The sequence below is a fragment of the Lepus europaeus genome, chromosome 1 (genome assembly GCF_033115175.1).
Source record: "Lepus europaeus isolate LE1 chromosome 1, mLepTim1.pri, whole genome shotgun sequence".
In the NCBI taxonomy this organism is placed as follows: Eukaryota; Metazoa; Chordata; class Mammalia; order Lagomorpha; family Leporidae; genus Lepus; species Lepus europaeus.
Genome location: NC_084827.1, coordinates 26,141,723 through 26,160,337, shown reverse-complemented (window position 1 = coordinate 26,160,337; position 18,615 = coordinate 26,141,723). Strand labels below are relative to the sequence as shown.

General features: G+C 40.7%; 1 protein-coding gene across 5 annotated transcripts in view; it reads right to left on the bottom strand.

Annotated features, from left to right (window-relative positions):
• CADPS2 (calcium dependent secretion activator 2) overlaps window positions 1-18,615 on the bottom strand; it is a 628,355-nt gene that overhangs the window by 385,663 nt on the left and 224,077 nt on the right. For all 5 annotated transcript variants that reach the window (XM_062206262.1, XM_062205893.1, XM_062205984.1 and 2 more), the window contains exon 3: window positions 9,117-9,449. In XM_062206262.1, coding sequence (XP_062062246.1) covers window positions 9,117-9,449 — 333 coding nt within the window. The remainder of the gene's footprint in view (window positions 1-9,116; window positions 9,450-18,615) is intronic.

Sequence of the window (18,615 nt, the reverse complement as noted above, 5' to 3'; positions counted from 1 at the left end):
ACTTATATATTCTATCCATTCCATTTTTTAATTTCAGAATTTGAAGAAGATATAAAACTGAGTCATTCTTTTTTTTTTTTTTTTTGACAGGTAGAGTGGATAGTGAGAGAGATAGACAGACAGAAAGGTCTTCCTTTTTGCCGTTGGTTCACCCTCCAATGGCTGCTGCGGCCAGCACATCTCGCTGATCCGAAGCCAAGAGCCAAGTGCTTCTCCTGGTCTCCCATGCGGGTGCAGGGCCCAAGGACTTGGGCCATCCTCCACTGCCTTCCCGGGCCATAGCAGAGAGCTGGCCTGGAAGAGGGGCAACCGGGATAGAATCCGGCGCCCCAACCAGGACTAGAACCCAGTGTGCTGGCGCCACAAGGTGGAGGATTAGCCTGTTGAGCCACGGCGCCGGCCAAACTGAGTCATTCTTATAAGTACCACATGCCAACTGTGCCACCAGAGACCCTAAAATTTAACCATTCTTAAGGTCTGAAGTTTCTCCCTTGTTATATGCCAAAACATAAAAATTGCCACTGAATAACATCCACTAGAAGTTTTTAAGCATTCTGAAATTTTACATACATGGTATATGAAAAATATATCCCTGTTGAACTGTCATTTATACATTTTTCTATTTTGAAAGTTATCATATGCTTTTATTTCAGAAGTATACATTAATATTTTATGAGTCACATGCTACTAGTTGGTAGAAAAAAGACATTTTTCTTAAATTTCCTTTGGGGATTCACATTTCTTCCCCTATTTTCCTTTTATATACCTTAAGTAGAGGTGCTTGGAACAGTGAATGCCTTGTGATTCTCTGGCTTCCAGGGGAAAGAATTCCACAGGAAGAGGGACAAGAAACACAATTGTCTTCTCATTTTTTTTTTTTTTTTGGTTTAATTTATTTATTTAAAAGGCAGAGTTACAATGAGGCCGGGGCTGGGGGAGGGGTCTTCCTTCCACTGGTTCATTCCCCAAATGGCTGCAATGGTAGGAGCAGCACCTATCTGAAGCCAGGAGCTGGGAGCTTCTTCCCAGTCTCCCACATGGGCACAGGGGCTCAAGGACTTGGACCATCTTCTAATGCTTTCCCAGGCCATAGCAGAGATCTGGATCAGAGGTGGAACAGCAGGGACTCGAACTGGTGCCCACGTGGGAATGCCAGCACTGCAGGAGGCAGCTTTACCTGCTATCTCACAGCACCAACTCCCATTGGTTCTTTAAATCCCTAGAACCAAAGTGCTTAATCTCCAAAGTTATGACATCAAGTAATGTAACCGACGCTGTGGTACAGCAGGTTAAAGCCTTGGCCTGCAGAGCTGGCATCCCATATGGCTGCTGGTTCAAGTACTAGTGCTCCATTTCCAATCCAGCTCCCTGTTAATGTGCCTGGGAAAGCAGTGGAAGGTGGCCCAAATGATTGGGCCCTTGTATCCACATGGGAGACCCAGAGGAAGTTCCTGGCTTCGAATCGGACCAGCTCCAGCCTTTGTGGCCATTTAGGGAGTGAACCAGTAGATGGAAGTCCTCTTTCTCTCCCTGTCTGTACCTATCTCTGTAACTCTTTCAAAAGAAAAATAAATAAATTTTTTTTAAAGAAGTAACAACATTTTCATTAAAATATATTAAACTATTCTTATTTTTTAACATGAGACTAGAAAATATGAGGGACCCTCACAAAGTTCATAGGAAGACAGAATTATGAGATACTTATTTTGGTGCAAAAGATTTCTTGAAATCCATGCATACTTTTATTTTGTAATATGCATTCTCCAGGAACTTACTGAAGACCCCTCAAACACTGCTTAAACAACTTCTAGCAGTGCTCCTCTAAAATAACATTTACTGGAAATTCACTGATTTTTCCTTTAAATATGCTGAAATTAAACTTTTCACTGACAGATTCTTCTTCCTTCCTGTTTCTTTACTCAGCTTGTAATACTCTTATTCAACTACATCAGATATGATAATTTCGGATTTTATTGTTATGCTGATTTTAGGTTGTGCACTTTGTGCTTTTTTCTATGAATGTGTACTACTGAGACACATTCTTCTCAAAGCAAAGACTCCAAAGTATGGCAGCTAGTGTTAACAGCACAATAGCTAATCTATGACATACTTTTATTTTTTTTAAATTTTTAACCCTTCAATGATAATATGTAAACACCACATTTTCTCTCAATTCTCTCTGATTTCCTATCTCAACTGTCATATGTGCTACCTCCTAATTTAGTGTTTTAGTACTTTACTTTTTACTGTTTCATTTTGATAATAAATAAGTTAAGGGCTCTCACCATAAGTAATGTAAACACCAGTGTTTAACCAGAAGAGAGTGTCCTGCTTTCCCTTTCCAGATGCTTATCCTGCAGCTCTGGGACAAGTGGCAGGACCAGAAGATGCTCCTCAGGGCATCATGTGGCAGGCTTGGCTCCACTCCCTTCTCATTCATTCCTTTCCTTCTCAAAGCACCAGGGACTACCAAGCTGTTGCCATCCTGCTCATCTTACCAGAACAGCTCTGGAGACTGAGCCTCTGACCCTGAAGCAAGCGACACACCTTGAAGATGTTTCCAGGGAATGACTGCTGGCAAAAACAAGGGGCAGACGAGGGAGAACACGCAAGGCAGGCAGGAGTCTCAAAGTCTTTTCTGACACACAGGGCATGTAGCTAGTGCCAGATCCCAGTGGCTCAGCAAGCTTGAAAGCCTCTGTCCAAACCCCCAAGCCCTGTTCTGCCACTTCTCTTCCAAGGCTATTCTATTCCTACAAAGGGCAAGCTATTTTCTATGATTTCTATTACATTTCTCTGCTTTGCTTTTTTAACTTCTGTAGAAGAAAACAAAATTAGATAGAGATGCCATTCAGAAAAAGGAGACGAATTTCAGCTATTAACTACTTTCATAATTTCTGTGGAGTCATTGCAATTCCAAAGAAAAGATCTCCCCTTTATGGACTTTTTGTCATTTCTTTTTTATTCTTAAATGAATCCTAATTGTTATCCGTAAACTTTTCTTTGAAATCTCAGCATTGGAAGAAATTCCAGTTCAGATATGTAAAAGTCTTGGAGTTCATCACTCTCATCCTTATGATAACAAACAAACTAGGTATCAATGAATTTTTGTATCAGAGAACTGATGATTCAGCCCAATCACTAACCCAAAATCTAGAAAGACAGGTAAATCCAGAAAGATATAGACAGCACTTAGAGCAGACGTTGATGGACACTGTAAATGGGAGGAATACTCACTGACGGGTGACTCACTAGGAGCTGAGTACAGACAGCAAGAAATCCCTGGGGCTCCAATCATACGGGGGCCCTCACCTGGGCTTTTCTACCAAGTTCTGAAGGCGAGGATCCAAGAACTATCAACAAGTGGGCATGGCAGGAAGAAGGGAATAGGAGCCCCTGCTGCATCTGTCAGATCCTTCTCCCTAACAAAGCCAGAGGGAAACACTGGAAACTCACCCCAGCTGCAGGAAGAGAGTGTCACTCACTTCACCTTTTTGGCCTCATCTACTTAAAAAAGACAGGAAAGAGGAAGAGGAAGAGGGGGGAGAAAGAGGGAGAGGGAGGGGAGGAAAGAGAGGGAGAGGGGAAGACAGAAATGTGGAGGAGGAGGGGGAGAGGGAGAGGAAGAGGGGAGAGGGATAGGGAGGGGAAGGTGAGGGGGCGGGATAATGAATGGGAATGAATGAATGAATGAATGAACGAACGAACAGAGGACAGGACTTCAAAAAACAGATTGGAAATGCTCAGGGAAGGTAAATAGGGCCCTAGGAGTGTGAGGCAGTGAAAACCCAGGACAAAGGACAGAAACACCCAACACCGTGAAGCTTCTATCCCTAAGAAAAAGGTCCACTGAAAGACAGTTGTTTTTTTTTTTTCTTTCAAGATTTGTATTTATTTATTTGAAAGGCAGAGAGAGAGAGAGAGAGAGAGAGAGAGAGAGAGGGAGGGAGGGAGGGAGGGAGGGAGGGAGGGAGGGAGGGAGGGAGGGATGGATCATCCACTGGCTGGTTTACTCCTGAAATGGAAATGGCCCCAACAGCCAGGGCTGGGACAGGCTGAAGCCAGGGACTCCATCCTGGTCTCTTACTTGGGTGGCAGGGGCCCAAGCACTTGGGACATTTTTCTACTGCTTTATTAGGTATATCAGTAGGGAGCTTGATCAGAAAGGGAGCAGCCTGGACTCAAATATGCATTCCAATATGGGATGCAAGCCCTGTAATCCATAGCTTAACCTGCTGTATCACAACACTGGCCCTGAAACACTGAGATTTAATCAGACTATAGAATATTCTCTCCCCATCTTGCCACAACACCGACAACTCCAGATTAATAGAGTTGCCACAACTCCGACAACATTTAACAGAGCGGCAAGACACAAACTTTCTTTTACAGGGAGAAGTTTTATTGACTGGAGAACAATCCAAAACCAACACAGGACACACAGACAAGGACACTAAAGGAATTTGAAGCCTCTCATACCTGTAACCATGAGAAATATTAACCACAGCCTAGCTCCTATTCTGATGAATATAAACCTCACACTAAAAGTCATATTTGAGGCCTGCGCTGTGGCATAGCAGGTAAAGCCGCCGTCTACAGTGTTGGCATCCCATAGGGGCGCCAATTCGAGTCCCGGTTGCTCCTCTCCCAGTCCAGCTCTCTTTGTGGCCTGGGAAAGAGTTATAAAGACTAGAATTTCCTCTACTATGTATGTAATCACTCTGCACAGGAATGCTCTGATCACACCCATTAAAAGACAAACATTATTAGTGGACTTTTACAAATCTGCAAAGCCCAATTATAAATTATCTATAAGAACCTCTTTTTAAAACACTCAAGTTAAAAGTAAACAGAGGGAAGAAAAGACGTATCATGATAACCCCAATCAAAAGAAAGCTGCAACAGCTGTGTTAGTCTAAGAAAAAGTAGACTTCAGAAAAAGAAAGATTATCAAGGATAAAGGAATATTATACCATGATAAAAGAGCCAATTCCACAAGAAGTCTTAACAATTCTAAAAACATGTATGAACCTAATACAGTACCAAAATGCATCAAGCAAACACTGATCAAACTCTTAAAAAAATTGACTACCATTAGGGATCTGAATTAGAAGCTTGTTCTGAGACCTATAGACAGAAATCAGAGGGTCATTACCCTGGTTCCAGTAGTGATCTGGAACAGAAGGCAAATAACTCTCATTAACATAAAACTCAAAGGAACACAGAAACATATTTTATGACCTTGTCACATGCAGTATTAACTCTGATGCATAAGTAATAACTCATTTAGAGGTCTATTTGCTTGTATTAGACCTTGGCACAACACAGAGAACAAATACTTTATTCTACTCAGCTTGGCTTATCTAACACCTAGCTTTTTACTTGAATATATTCTCAATCAATATCTACTGTATGTCTGCATTTGAACTCACTACTAAATTATGTTCATAAATATTTAACTATACAAGTGAGTTGTTATTAAAAATACAAAATACTAGTTGCATTTATATCTTAAAATAGATGATTTGGCTCTTACAGCCATCCTCCCCACTATTATCAAACTACCACCTGGTTGAACAACACAGTGAAGACAATTCATGAGGGCATGAAATGTTCAAAGTGTTAAGATGCCATATTGCTTGATGATTAGTTTTTAATTTATTCATCTGAAATGATTCACAAATTAGTAATGCAAAGTAACTGCTGTGGATAGAATACAAAAATTAAGGAAGCATATTTGTAAAAAGAGTTTTTAAAAATGTATGTATATTAGTGAAGTGTAACTTTTATGAACAGATGAATTTTTAAATGCCAAAATTATCTTCATTTAAATTACATATTGAGGCACAGTTAAATAATTTATAGCTCCCAAATAAGCAAACAAAATACAAGTACAGAATGTATACACTACTAGATAAACCATAAGTCACTTATGAAATATGAAACATGACATTATATGCAATTTTTCATATGTATGACTTGGAAAAGCATTGAAGGGAAAAATATATCATTAACTCTATCATCTCTTTAAACTCTTTATGGAGTTTGACAATCATTCTCAAGTCATTTATATATGGCTGGGTAAAAGAAAAAAATTGAAATCTGAAGTGCTTCCATAAAAGTCAGAAGAACAGCATCATATCTATATGAAAAATTATTTTGCACTGAGGGAATCGTCCCAAACTCCTTCTATGAAGCCTGCATCACTTTAATTCCTAAACCAGAGAAAAATACAACAGAGAAAGAGAACAAAAGACCAACATCCCTGATGAACATAGATGTAAAAATCTTCAACAAAATATTAGCCAGTTGAATTGAACAACACATCAGAAAGATCATTCACCCGGACCAAGTGGGATATATCATATGCAGGGATGGTTCCACAATCACAAATCAATAAATGTGATACAGGACATTGATAAACTCAAGGACAAAGACCATATAGTTATCTGAATAGATGCAAAGAAAGTATGTATTTTGAAAAACTACAACATCCTTTCATGATGAAAACCTTAAGCAACTTGGTTATAGAAGGAACGCTCCTCAACAAAATCAAGGCAATTTACAACAAACCCACAGCCAGCATCCTATTAAATGGAGAAAAGTTTGAAGCATTCCCCCTAAGATCCAGAACCAGACAAGGATGCACACTCTTACCACTGCTATTTAAGATAGTACTGGAAGTTTTAGCCAGAGCTGTTAGGTAAGAGAAAGAGAGCAAAAGGATACAAATTGGAAAGGAGGAATTCAAACTATCACTATTTGCAGATGACATGCTTCTAGGGGATCTAGAAGACCCCACTGAGAGACTATTGGAACTCATAAAAGGGTTTGGTAAAGTTGCAAGATACAAAATCAACACACAAAAGTCAATAGCTTTTGTATACACAGACAATACCATGGCTTCGAAAGAACTTGTAAGATCAGTACCTTTTACAATAGCTACAAAAAGAATCAAATATCTTGAAATAAATTTAACCAAGAATGTCAAAGATCTCTACAATGAAAACTACCAAACACTAAAGAAAGAAATAGAAGAAGACATTAAAAAATGGAAAAATCTTCCATGTTCATGGATCGGAAGAATCAAAATGTACATACTACCAAAACTAATTCACAGATTCAATGCAATTTCAATCAAAATACTAATGATATTATTTGCAGATCCGGAAAAAACAATGCTGAAATTCATATGGAAACACAAGAGACCCTGGATATCTAAAGCAATCTTATACAACAAAAACAAAGATGGAAGCATCATAATACCAGACATCAAGACATACTGCAGGGCAGTCATAATCAAAACAGCCTGGTATTGGCACAAAAACAGACTTGTAGGTCAATGGATAGAACAGAAACTCCAGAAATCAATCCACACATCTACAACCAATTTATCTTTGACCATACATCTAAAATCAATCCCTTGATCAAGAACAGTTTTTTCAACAAATGGTGCTGGGAAAACTGGATCTCCATGTGCAGAAATATGAAACTAGACCTCAACCTTGCACCTTACACAAAATTCCACTCAAAATGGATCAAAGATCTAAATCTATGACCCAATAAAATCAAATTACTAGAGGAGACTATTGGGGAGACTCTGCATGACCTTGGCATAGACAAAGACTTCTTGGAAAAGATCCCAGAAACAAAGGCAATCAAAGCCAAAATTAACAAATGGGATTATAACAAGCTGAGAAGCTTCTGCATTGTCCAAGACTCACTTAGTAAAGTGAAGAGGCAACCAACAGAATGAGAGAAAATATTTACAAACTACACATCCGATAAAGGGTTAATACCCAGAATCTATATAGAGCTCGAGAAATCCACAACAATGAACCAAACAATCCAGTTAAGAAATGGGCAAAGGACTTGAATAGGCATTTTCCAAGACAGGAAGTTCAAATGGCCAACAGACACTAGAAAAAATGCTCAGGATCACTTGCCATCAGTGAAATGCAAATCAAAACCACAATGAGGTTTCACCTCACTTCAGTTAGAATGGCTCTCATACAGAAATGGGGAAAAAGGTACCCTAATCCATTGTTGGTGGGAATGTAAACTGGTGAAGCCACTGTGGAAGATAGTATGGAGCTACCTCAGAAATCTGAATATAGACCTACAACATGATCCTGCCATCCCACTCCTGGGAATTTACCCAAACCAAAAGAAATCAACATCTGAAAGAGTTATCTGTACCCCCATGTACAGCACAATTCACAATAGCTAAGATATGGAATCAACTCAATATTCATCAACAGTTGACTGGATAAATTATAGTATATATACACTATAAAATCCAACTCAGCTGTGAAGGGACGAAGAGAGGAAGGGAGAAAGGGAGGAAGGAAGGAAGCCATTATACTTAGTGAAGTAAGCCAGTTCCAAAAAGACACATATCCTATATTTTCCCTGATCTGAGGTAACTAATAGAGTACCTAAAATATAATGGATTAGAATTAGATTGGCATTTTGAGATTTGGTGATTCTTTCCAGCCCTTGTCTCTTCCATTGAGGAACAATGTGCTCTTTTCTTCATACTATTTGATGAAGTCATTTACATAGTGTATGGCTAACTTCCTGATCATTAAGTAAACTGAAAATAGATATTTGTAAAAATTAACAGTGGGAATGGGAGAGGAAAGAGGAAGAAGGGTTGGAGCATGGGCAGCAGGGAGGACAGTGTGGGAAGTATTACTATGTCCCTAAATCTGTATATATGAAATACATGAAACTTAAATAATTAAAAAAAATTCAAGTGTTTCCATAAAATTCAGAAGACCAGCATATTTTTATGAAAAATTATTTTGCACTGAGGAATACCTGCTTATTATAAACTGGTGACGTTTACTTTATATTCACACACACACACACACACACATGTATACACAATAGGCACAAATATAGGGTACAAGGGAACAATTATTTACTGGATAAAAAAGTAGTGCTATTCTTTCGTTTTTCAAATATCAGTTCATGATTTATTAAAATTCAATTTCACTCAACTTTTCAAGTAACATGACTACAGAAAGTAATGCACATCTTCCTTGGCTTTAAACACTTGATGTCTATTCCATGGGTCAGAAAGGAGGATGGGAACTATGCGAACCACTTACCTGGCATGCATTATAAAGCAGCTGATGTTCTAGTTTTTTAACTCCCAGAATCTGCTGAAACATTTCATAGAGTTGTTCCTTGCTCAGAATAAGTTCAGACACAGCGCTTAGGGCCATTCTGTTTGGCTGTTTGCACAAGTCCTCCTCACCCCTGTAAATGGCATCGTATTTGGCTATCCACGAGCTCAGCACCGTCTCTTTGCTCAAGCCATCTATTTCTGGCAAACTCCGCACACGTTTTTCTATGTTTTTCTTAAACACCTCTCTGAAGTCATTAGCAGAACACCCTCCACTCTGAACCATTCTGGCTACTCGGTCACTCTTCAGAAAAACCTGAAAAACAAAAACAAAATCCATTTACAGTTATGCATGGCAGCACTAACACCACTTGTTTTTAGCAAGCCAGTGACATTACAATAATAGAACTTCTTTAATTCATGGTAAGCAATGACATAATAGAGGTCCCAAATATCTCTCAAATGTTGAAATGTTCAGGAGAGCAGAATGCAGTGCAGAAAAACCCGGAAGATGACCTCAAAGAGACCCACATGCCCCCTCCCTCAAGGTCCTGGGCACCTCTGAAAGTGACTCCTAGAAAGTACAATCCTTGTGATTGGTATTAGTGCCCTCTTAAAGGGAACCCAAAAAATGTCCTCATCCTATCTGCCCCATGAGGACACAGTGAAAAGACAGCTGTCTTTGACTCAAGAAGTAGACTTATGCAGACACCAAATCTGTCCCAACTGGTACTTTGATCTGGGACTTCCCAACATCAAGAACTATGTGATAAGAATTTATGCTGTTTATAAGCTCCAAAGAATAGTTTCAAAGGTAACTAGTGATATGAATCTAACTTCCTAATCTTTATCAACTGTTCTAGCTAGTTCTTCAGCAGTGACAAGGACCCCTGATATTTGAGTGAGAATTGGAGCTAAATAGTATGGTTATGTCTAGTATCCACGTCCCCACTACCAAAAGTGCTCCATCCCTGATTTCACCAGCCCCTCAACTTCTCATACACTTCTCATAGCTAACAAGAGTGAACACTAAAAACACAATACCCCTCAGCTACTTGTAGTTGGCCACAAATATGAGGTAAGAAATGAAATAAAAACAATGACAATGATAGAGATGTTCATGACTCAGGTAGAAAGAGGTCAGTAATGATCAGCAGTGAGGTCATTATTTTGGAATAGGCATCAGGCCTTATATCTCTCTGTTTTGAGCTATGGATCCAAAATTTAGTTAAGATTTATTAAATAACTACTGTGTCATCAACATGAAGAATTCTCCATGATTCACACAAGGTACTGCTCAAATTCCTGTCTTCTTCTTCCTGGACTGACAAAATTCTTCCAAAAGCTCTTGCAAGATTGTTTAATGCAGCCACCAAGGATAATGTGCCAAATTAAGTTTATGGAAAAAAAATTCAAGTCAACTTTTGACCCCAAGAACTAAATCATAATGCAAAAATCCTCAGTTCTTGTCTGCACATACGCAAGAAGCAACATGTCTCCCATGCAAAGTGGATTTCCCTACTTCACACTCGATCACCTGATCCCAACCCTATTCCCTACCACCTTAATTCTCCCTTTTAAAAATCATTCACACAGTTTCCTACACCTTTGCTCAATGGCAAGATTCCTGGCACTCACATATTTCAGTGAACTGAGTTAGTACTGAACCAGTGGCAGTCAGTTCAACGTTGGAACAACGTGCATGACTCATTCACATCATGCTGCTTCTCCCTTTACTAGCTCAGGTTCAATTACTTACTACTAGACAGTTTGTAAGCCTTCTCTCTTAAGTTTCTAAGCTAAAAAACAATTTAGATCAAGGCAAATGAAAGTAAAATATTTAATATATATTTTTGTCTAAGAATGACATTACTTACTTCAGAATTCAGGAATATCACCACCTCTTTTTTAAAAAGAGTTATTTATTTGAAAGGCAGAGTTACAGAGAAAGGGGAAGTGGGGAGAAAGAGAAAAGGAGGGAGAAGGAGCAAAAGAGAAGTCAACCTTCCATTCACTGGATCACTTCCTGAATGGCTACAACGGCCAGGCCAAAGTCTAGAGTCAAAAACTCCATTTGGGTCTTCCACATGGGTGGCAGGGACCCAAGTACTTGGGCCATCTTCCATTGCTTTCCCAGGCACATTAGTAGTGAGCTGGATTGGAAGCAGAACAGCCAGGATTTGAACCATGGCTCACATGGGATGCTAGCATTACAAGCAGCAGTTTAATCCCACTGTGCCACAACACCAGCCTCACCATCTCTTTTCTTATCCTTGCCTAATACTACTAAATTCATTGGGTTGTGGCAAACAGTATTAATAAGTCATATGTAAGATTATACTTGTAAGCTGGCCCTGTGGCTCAACAGGCTAATCCTCCACCTAGCAGTGCTGGCACACCGGGTTCTAGTCCCGTTCAGGGCGCCAGATTCTGTCCAGGTTTCTCCTCTTCCAGGCCAGCACTCTGCTGTGGCCCGGGAATGCAGTGGAGGATGGCCCAAGTCCTTGGGCCCTGCACCCCATGGGAGACCAGGAGAAGCACCTGGCTCCTGCCTTCGGATCAGCGCGTTGCGCCGGCTGCAGCGTACCAGCCACGACGGCCATTGGAGGGTGAACCAACGGCAAAGCAAGACCTTTCTCTCTGTCTCTCTCTCTCTCACTGTCCACTCTCCCTGTCAAAAAAAAAAGATTATACTTGTATTTATAAGATATATTTCCATAGAATTATATAAAATAATTATATGTTTAAATATATTCATATAGACATATGCATATGATTGGTCCTCTATATCCACAACTCCCATATCTAGGGTCAACCAGCCATGTATCAATTTTTTTTTAAACTTGTATTTGTATGGAAACATGAAGACATTTTTTCTTGCCATCAGTCCCTAAGCATATAGTATAACCACAATTTACAGAGTATTAGAGTTGTATTAGATATTACAAGTGCTCTAGAGGTGACTTCGAGTACTCAAGAGGGTTTTCATTGGTTACCTGCAAATATTAAACTATTTTATATAAAGGATATACACATCTCAAATTTTGGTATCTGCATGGGATCCTGAAAAAAGACCCTATAGATACCGAGGGATAACTATAAATTCCAATGGCAGCCCTATCTGCATCGTGTTAAGTTGGAATGTATTGACGCTCAAAAATCAGAAACTGGATTATGCCAGTTGTCAATACGTCACTTTCAGCTACAAATCCATACCTTTCCACTTCCCTGACTGTGCCACTCAGCACAATTTTAAGCAAATAAAAGAAGGTTAAGGAAGAGGTACAATGGAGGAGAAAGGACTGCTTTTCTAGGTTCTTGGTTTACCCACAGGCAAGTAGCACCTACTTGTAAGCAACTTTTTTTCCAGACCCTGAGGGTTATTGCTCAGTGCATCAATCTCCCTGTCAGACTCTCCATGGGTTCTGCAGGGTGGCACCTCCCTATGGGTGACTTCTCAGACTTCTCAGAACTTCCTCATAGTTTCCTCTAGTGGGTGCTTCTGCTAGACTCCAAAGAGTCTGATGGTAAATCTAGAGGTAGAAGGCATGGGACATAGTGGGACCCTCTTCCAGATTCCTTCCTGTCTTGTGTTTCCTGCTCCCTACTTCACTGCTCCTACACCCTTTAGAGTTTTCTTTACCCACAGTAGCTAATTCTTCATGATTTATATTAAAATTTGTATATTCAATTATTTTATGGTCTGTTTCCAGACTATATCCTTACTGATGGAAAAATTCTGAAGTGATGCATGTATTAACTGTTTCCATGGGAAAGTATAAGAAGTTGAAAGAATCAACTTTTAGGAATTTCTGTATAATAAAGTTGGGCCAGCAAGATATTTTTAAGATATACTATAAATATCTTAAGAATGACTTCAGAAAAACTTTTAATTGCTTGATTTCTAATACTCAAAGTTGGCAGGCATTTTATTTTTCCAACATTCTCTTCCTAAATGAAGAGTTTATGTTTGTGGGTAGAGCTAGATTCTACTGACTAACCAAATCACATTTTGGAGCAAGGACACTAATGGACTTTTATTTTTGGATTCTTTAATTTCCTCTACAAAGTCATCTATAATGTCACACTAACAAAGTCCAAGCACATGCAATTTAATTGACGTTGGTTAATTGGTAAAAATGTGTCAAGGATTAGGCTAAGTGTTGGGGTCATAAACATGAATGTGCCAAAGCCCTGCTCTCATACACCCACACATAACTTGGGAAAATAAACAAGGAAAAATAACAGAGAAAGAGCAGAAATAGAAACTCACGCATGGGAGGAAAAATAAAGGAAAAGAATTTATTAACTCTGTTGGGGGGACAGATTGGGAGAGAATAGGGGACTCAGAGGCAAGGAACTCACATTTTAAATGACTTGTGAGTTGTGTGAAAAAAATAAAAGGAAAGAAAAAACATTCAGGAAAATATAAGAACAGAGGCAAAAGTACAGAAAAATAAAACAGCAGGATCCTTTGAGGAAAATGTAAGAACTTTCCTACCATGGGAACATTAAATATAATGGTGACAGAGCAGGCATTTAAGCCCAGTGATGGAGCTGGAGGAGTGGGAGTGGTGGTGGGAGGGTGGGTATGGTAGAAAGAATCACTATATTCCTAAAGGTGTACTTATGAAAAGCATGAAGTTTATATTCCTTAAATAAATGTTTCTTTGGGAAAAATATTTTTAAAAAAAAGAGAGAGAAAGAGAGAGAAACTAAAAGACACATCTTTCACAGGGGAGTGCTGGGTTCAATACCCAGGCTGTGGTTTCTGACTCCAACTGCTTGCTAATTCAGACTTTGGGAAGTAGCGGTGATGGCTCAAGTATTTGGGTTACTGCCACTCTCGTGAGACCTGGATTGAGTTTCCTACTCCAGTCTAGACCTGGTCATTGTGGACTTCTGGGGACTGAACAGGTTGAAGGCAGATCATAGTCTCTGTCTCTTAAAAAATAAATAATTTTTAAAAAATACATAAATATAAGGGTGACAGTAGCAGAAGTTGTGCCATGCACACCAACAGAGAACAGAGAGCTAAATGCTCTGTGTGTCAAGGGAGGAATTCATGAACTGTTTGATGTGGAGTCAGCTCACACCCAGACTGGGAGTGAGCTGACTCCCTAGGCTGGGTGACCTAGGTACTAAAATGTTGAGTAGTAGCCTTTACAGGGTAGGGGAATGTCCAGCCCACAGGCCGTATAAGGCTCACAAAATCATTTGGTCTGGCCTGGCCAAAGCAACAGCAGGCAGAACTCAAAATTCAACAAATCTATAAGCTATTTTTTTTTTGAGAGAGAGAATCTACTACCCTCTGGTTCTATTCTCCAAATGGCCGCAACGGCCAGGATGAAGCCAGGCCAAAGTTAGGAGCCAGGAGATTCATCTGGGTCTTCCACATGGATTCAGGGGCCAAGCACTTGGAACATCTTCTGCTGCTTTCCCAGGTGTATTAGCAGGGAGCAAACAAGTGTTCATATGGGATGCCAGCAGCCCAGGCGGCGACTTAGCCCACTGTGCACAATGCCAGCCTCCAGGGTGTAATCTCTAAGTTGATACTTTTAGATGGTCCAGTTTTATAATGTCATAAAAATCCAAATGGTCCTTGAGAGAAAAAGGTTCCTCAACCCTGCAAGACTAGTAAGTGTTGACAGCATTAAGGGTAGATGATAATCAGGGCTGACAATGCAATACCAGTTATCAGATGAGGACCACAGACTTGGTAAACACATACACACATACACACACACAAATGGTCAAAACTAGCACAAGGATCAAGGGGCTACAGAAAGTCAGAGAAAGAGGGAGTGAAGAGATGGAAAGGACCTATATCAATGATGGGTTTAATCATAATTAGCATCACATCTCTGGATTCCGTATCCTTGCACAATAATTATCAAGTCACAGACAGCAAAGTATCAGTACATGAAGAGGTTGGCCCTAGAGCTAGTCTCCAGGCATGCAGTCTACATACTGCCTTCTGTTCTAGGTTCCTGGATTCTCTATGGGATTCTGTCCGGAATTCCAGGACAGTGCCATGAAGGTTTTGAATCTTCTATCGGAACTATGATAAAAGCTACTGATGGGCTGGCACCACAGCTCACTAGGCTAATCCTCCACCTGCTGCGCTGGGACCCCAGGTTCTAGTCCCGGTTGGGGTGCCAGTTCTGACCCGGTTGCTCCTCTTCTAGTCCAGCTCTCTGCTGTGGCCCAGGAAGGCAGTAGAGGATGACCCAAGTGCTTGGGCCCTGCACGCGCATGGGAGACCGGGAGGAAGCACCTGGCTCCTGGCTTCAGATCAGCTCCTGGCTTCGGATGGGTGCAGCGCACTGGCCATAGTGGCCATTTAGGGGGTGAACCAACGGAGGGAAGACTTTCTTTCTGTCTCTCTCTCTCTTTCTCTAACTCTGCCTGTCAAAAAAAAAAAAAAAACAAACAAACAAACAAAAAACACTGATGAGCAGAGGCTCTGCCTCTCTGGAGGTCTTCACACACTGTCTGTTTTCATTCTCACAATTAGCCTCTGCTTCCTGGATGACCATTTGCTTTTACAGATGAATTAGTTTCCACCAAAAGGATGAGTGACTGTTCCAAAGTGCCAGGGTTACTGGAAGAACAGGGACTGGATCCTGGCATTTGGCTGCAAGATCAACTTTCTCCTTCACTCTCCCTCTCCCACCCCAACCTGAGTGCATCTCTGGTGACCATGTGTCTTGCTGAGTGCAGGCCAACACTGTGGAATTATAATCAGAAATCTTCTTGTGAAAATGCCACTGACAGGAACCTTACGTTAGAAAATGATAGCCTGCTCAGTATGTTACATTTCTGCACATTTCAGGAAACTTTACCTTGTGCATGGCCTTCCATCTGAGTAATACCAACTACTACTCTTCCCATTCCTCTGCAGTTTAGAACCGAAGAAGTCACGGAATAGCACAAGAAAGTTGCTGCAAACTAATAACAAAATCGAAATGTGTTGAGTGTTACAAGAAACTGTATCTGCAAACGGTAGGTCTGTTCAACTGTCCAAATAACACTTCAGATACACTTTTCCACAGAAGTACTTATTGTTCACATATTGGTGCTGATCTGAGACATGAATTGCTTCTGTGATTCAAAAGGACTTTATAATGATGAGAAAAACATTATTAGCTTGCCAAATCATTGTGGCTATCTATGATGTCATTCCTGGGAAGACTGCCAGTGTGTCTTCAGCAAGCAGTGCACTGAGGAAGTACAAGAGCTCCTCTTAAAAGAGATGGCCTTTTTCTCCTTCATAATGTCACATAAAATACTGGCTCCTAATTCCCATAGTCTATGCTGTTCCTGCAGGAATAATGATAGTCTCTTAAACTATTTTTCAGATGTTATCAATTCTCAAAGCTCTGTAACAGGGGTGAGTTTAGCCTCACTAGAAATCAAACAATTTTTAGTTTTCCAGGATATAAATGTCAATAATTTTTAATGGCATCACTCTGAATGCCCTAAGCCAGTCAAGGGACTCTCTGCAGGCTCTATGCAGTGCCAATCTCTTCAAGTCTCCATCAACCTACCTTTCCAGATTTCTATTACTCTGAGAACATAAGTACCGTTCCAATAAAGGAAAACAGTTGCTTAGCCCTCAACACTCTCCATATGTTCCCTCTGCCACTCTCATCCATTTGTTCATTAAATATTTATAAAGGCTCACTATGTGTAGGGCAGTGGGATCAGTGCTGAGAACATACCAGTAAGCAAAATGACATGTATCTGCTGCCTCCCCAGAAACTGTCTACAAACCCACATTCTACCAAGAATCCCTGGCTAAGAGAAGTCACTGAGACTTTGCCAAGGAGGTGATTAGAGGTCTCAGGGCTGCAAATTGTATTTAGAAATGAGGGGATACAAAGGGACAGTGGGAATGGGGAACACAGTCTGGCTCAGTGAGCATCAGACACACTCCTTGGACTATAGTGAAGGAACCTGGAGTATGGTGGAGGAGGGTGGAGAGAAGGGTGGACTTGGAAGACCTGTGATGCCTTCTGGGCCTTAGGCCAAGAACTTGGGATGCCATGAAAAATTTAAGTCATTGAGTCACTTTGACAAGAAACACATTTTGGGGCCAACACTGTGGCATAGCAGGTTAAGCTGCCACCCGCAGCACCAGGATCCCACATGGGTGCCAATTCAACCTGATTGCTCCATTTCCCATCCAGCTCCCCGCTAAAGTACCTGGGAAGGCAGTGAAAGATGGCTCAACTGCTTGGACTTCTGCATCCATGTAGGAGACCCAGATGAAGTTCCTATCCTAGCTTTGGTCTAGCCCAGCCCTTGCCATTGCAGCTATTTGGGGAGTGAACCATCAGATGGAAGACTTCTCTCTCTCTTTCTATGCCTCTACCTCTCCCTCTCTGTAACTCTATCTTTCAAATAAATAAATGAATCTTTGCTTTTTCAAAAAAAAATGCATTTAGAAGATAACTAAAATCTGAAAGTAATTAAAATGTATTAGCCCTTAAAACTATATAAAGCAAATGCTAATAACACAAAGCTAAAAAACAAGAGCACAAAAAATAAAGATAAATGGCCAGTGTCAAAGCAGTAGAGGAGTCAAGATTTTTCTAAAGATTTATTTTATGTATTTAAAAGGCAGAGTTAGAGAGTTAGAGAGTTAGAGAGTTAGAGAGTTAGAGAGAGAGAGAGAGAGAGAGAGAGAGAGAGAGTCTTCCATCCTCTGGTTCATTCTCCAAATGTCCACAGTGGCTGGGGATGGGCCAGGCCAAAGTCTGGAGCTTCTTCCAGGTCTCCCATGTGAGGGCAGGGTCCAGGCACTTGGGCCATCTTCTACTGCCTTCTCAGGTGCATTGGCAGAGAGCTGGATGGGAAGTTCAGCAGACGGGACTCAAACCAGTACCCATAAGGGATGCTAAAGTCTTAAGTGGTAGTTTAACCAACTACACCACAATGCTGGTCCCACGAGTCAAGATTTATGCTCAGTCTTGTTCTTGAGCTCCACATCCCTTTTATCACTGTGCAAACAAATGTGGTAATGTGTCCGTTTCTGGCTCATTCAGCTAAGCTGCAGCAGACAAGGATCAAATGGATTGCTGAGGGACAGGAAGGAGAATGCATTGCTATCCCTACCACCTTGGTGAAGCATCACACACGGCTCTGACCCTCCAAATGTGTTGAACATCCCTGTCCTTGTGTAGCACATCACCACTACTTCCCTCTTGCTTGGGTTGTGAACCTCATGGGAGCTGCATTTTTAAAGCTTCTATAATGTGTGATACCATTAAGATGTTGAATTTCAAGGGACATCATTAGGTCTTTGCAGTAGTGATGGACTTTGAAAGTCACTGAATCCAAAGGCCGATTTGCTGACAACTGTGGGATGGAGTTTTCAAGGATTCAAGGTGCAAAAGTCAAACACAATGACTACTACAAAGTAGTCTACCTTCTCCATGGAGGATAAGTGCCAATACCCAAGTGGATGCCTGCATCTT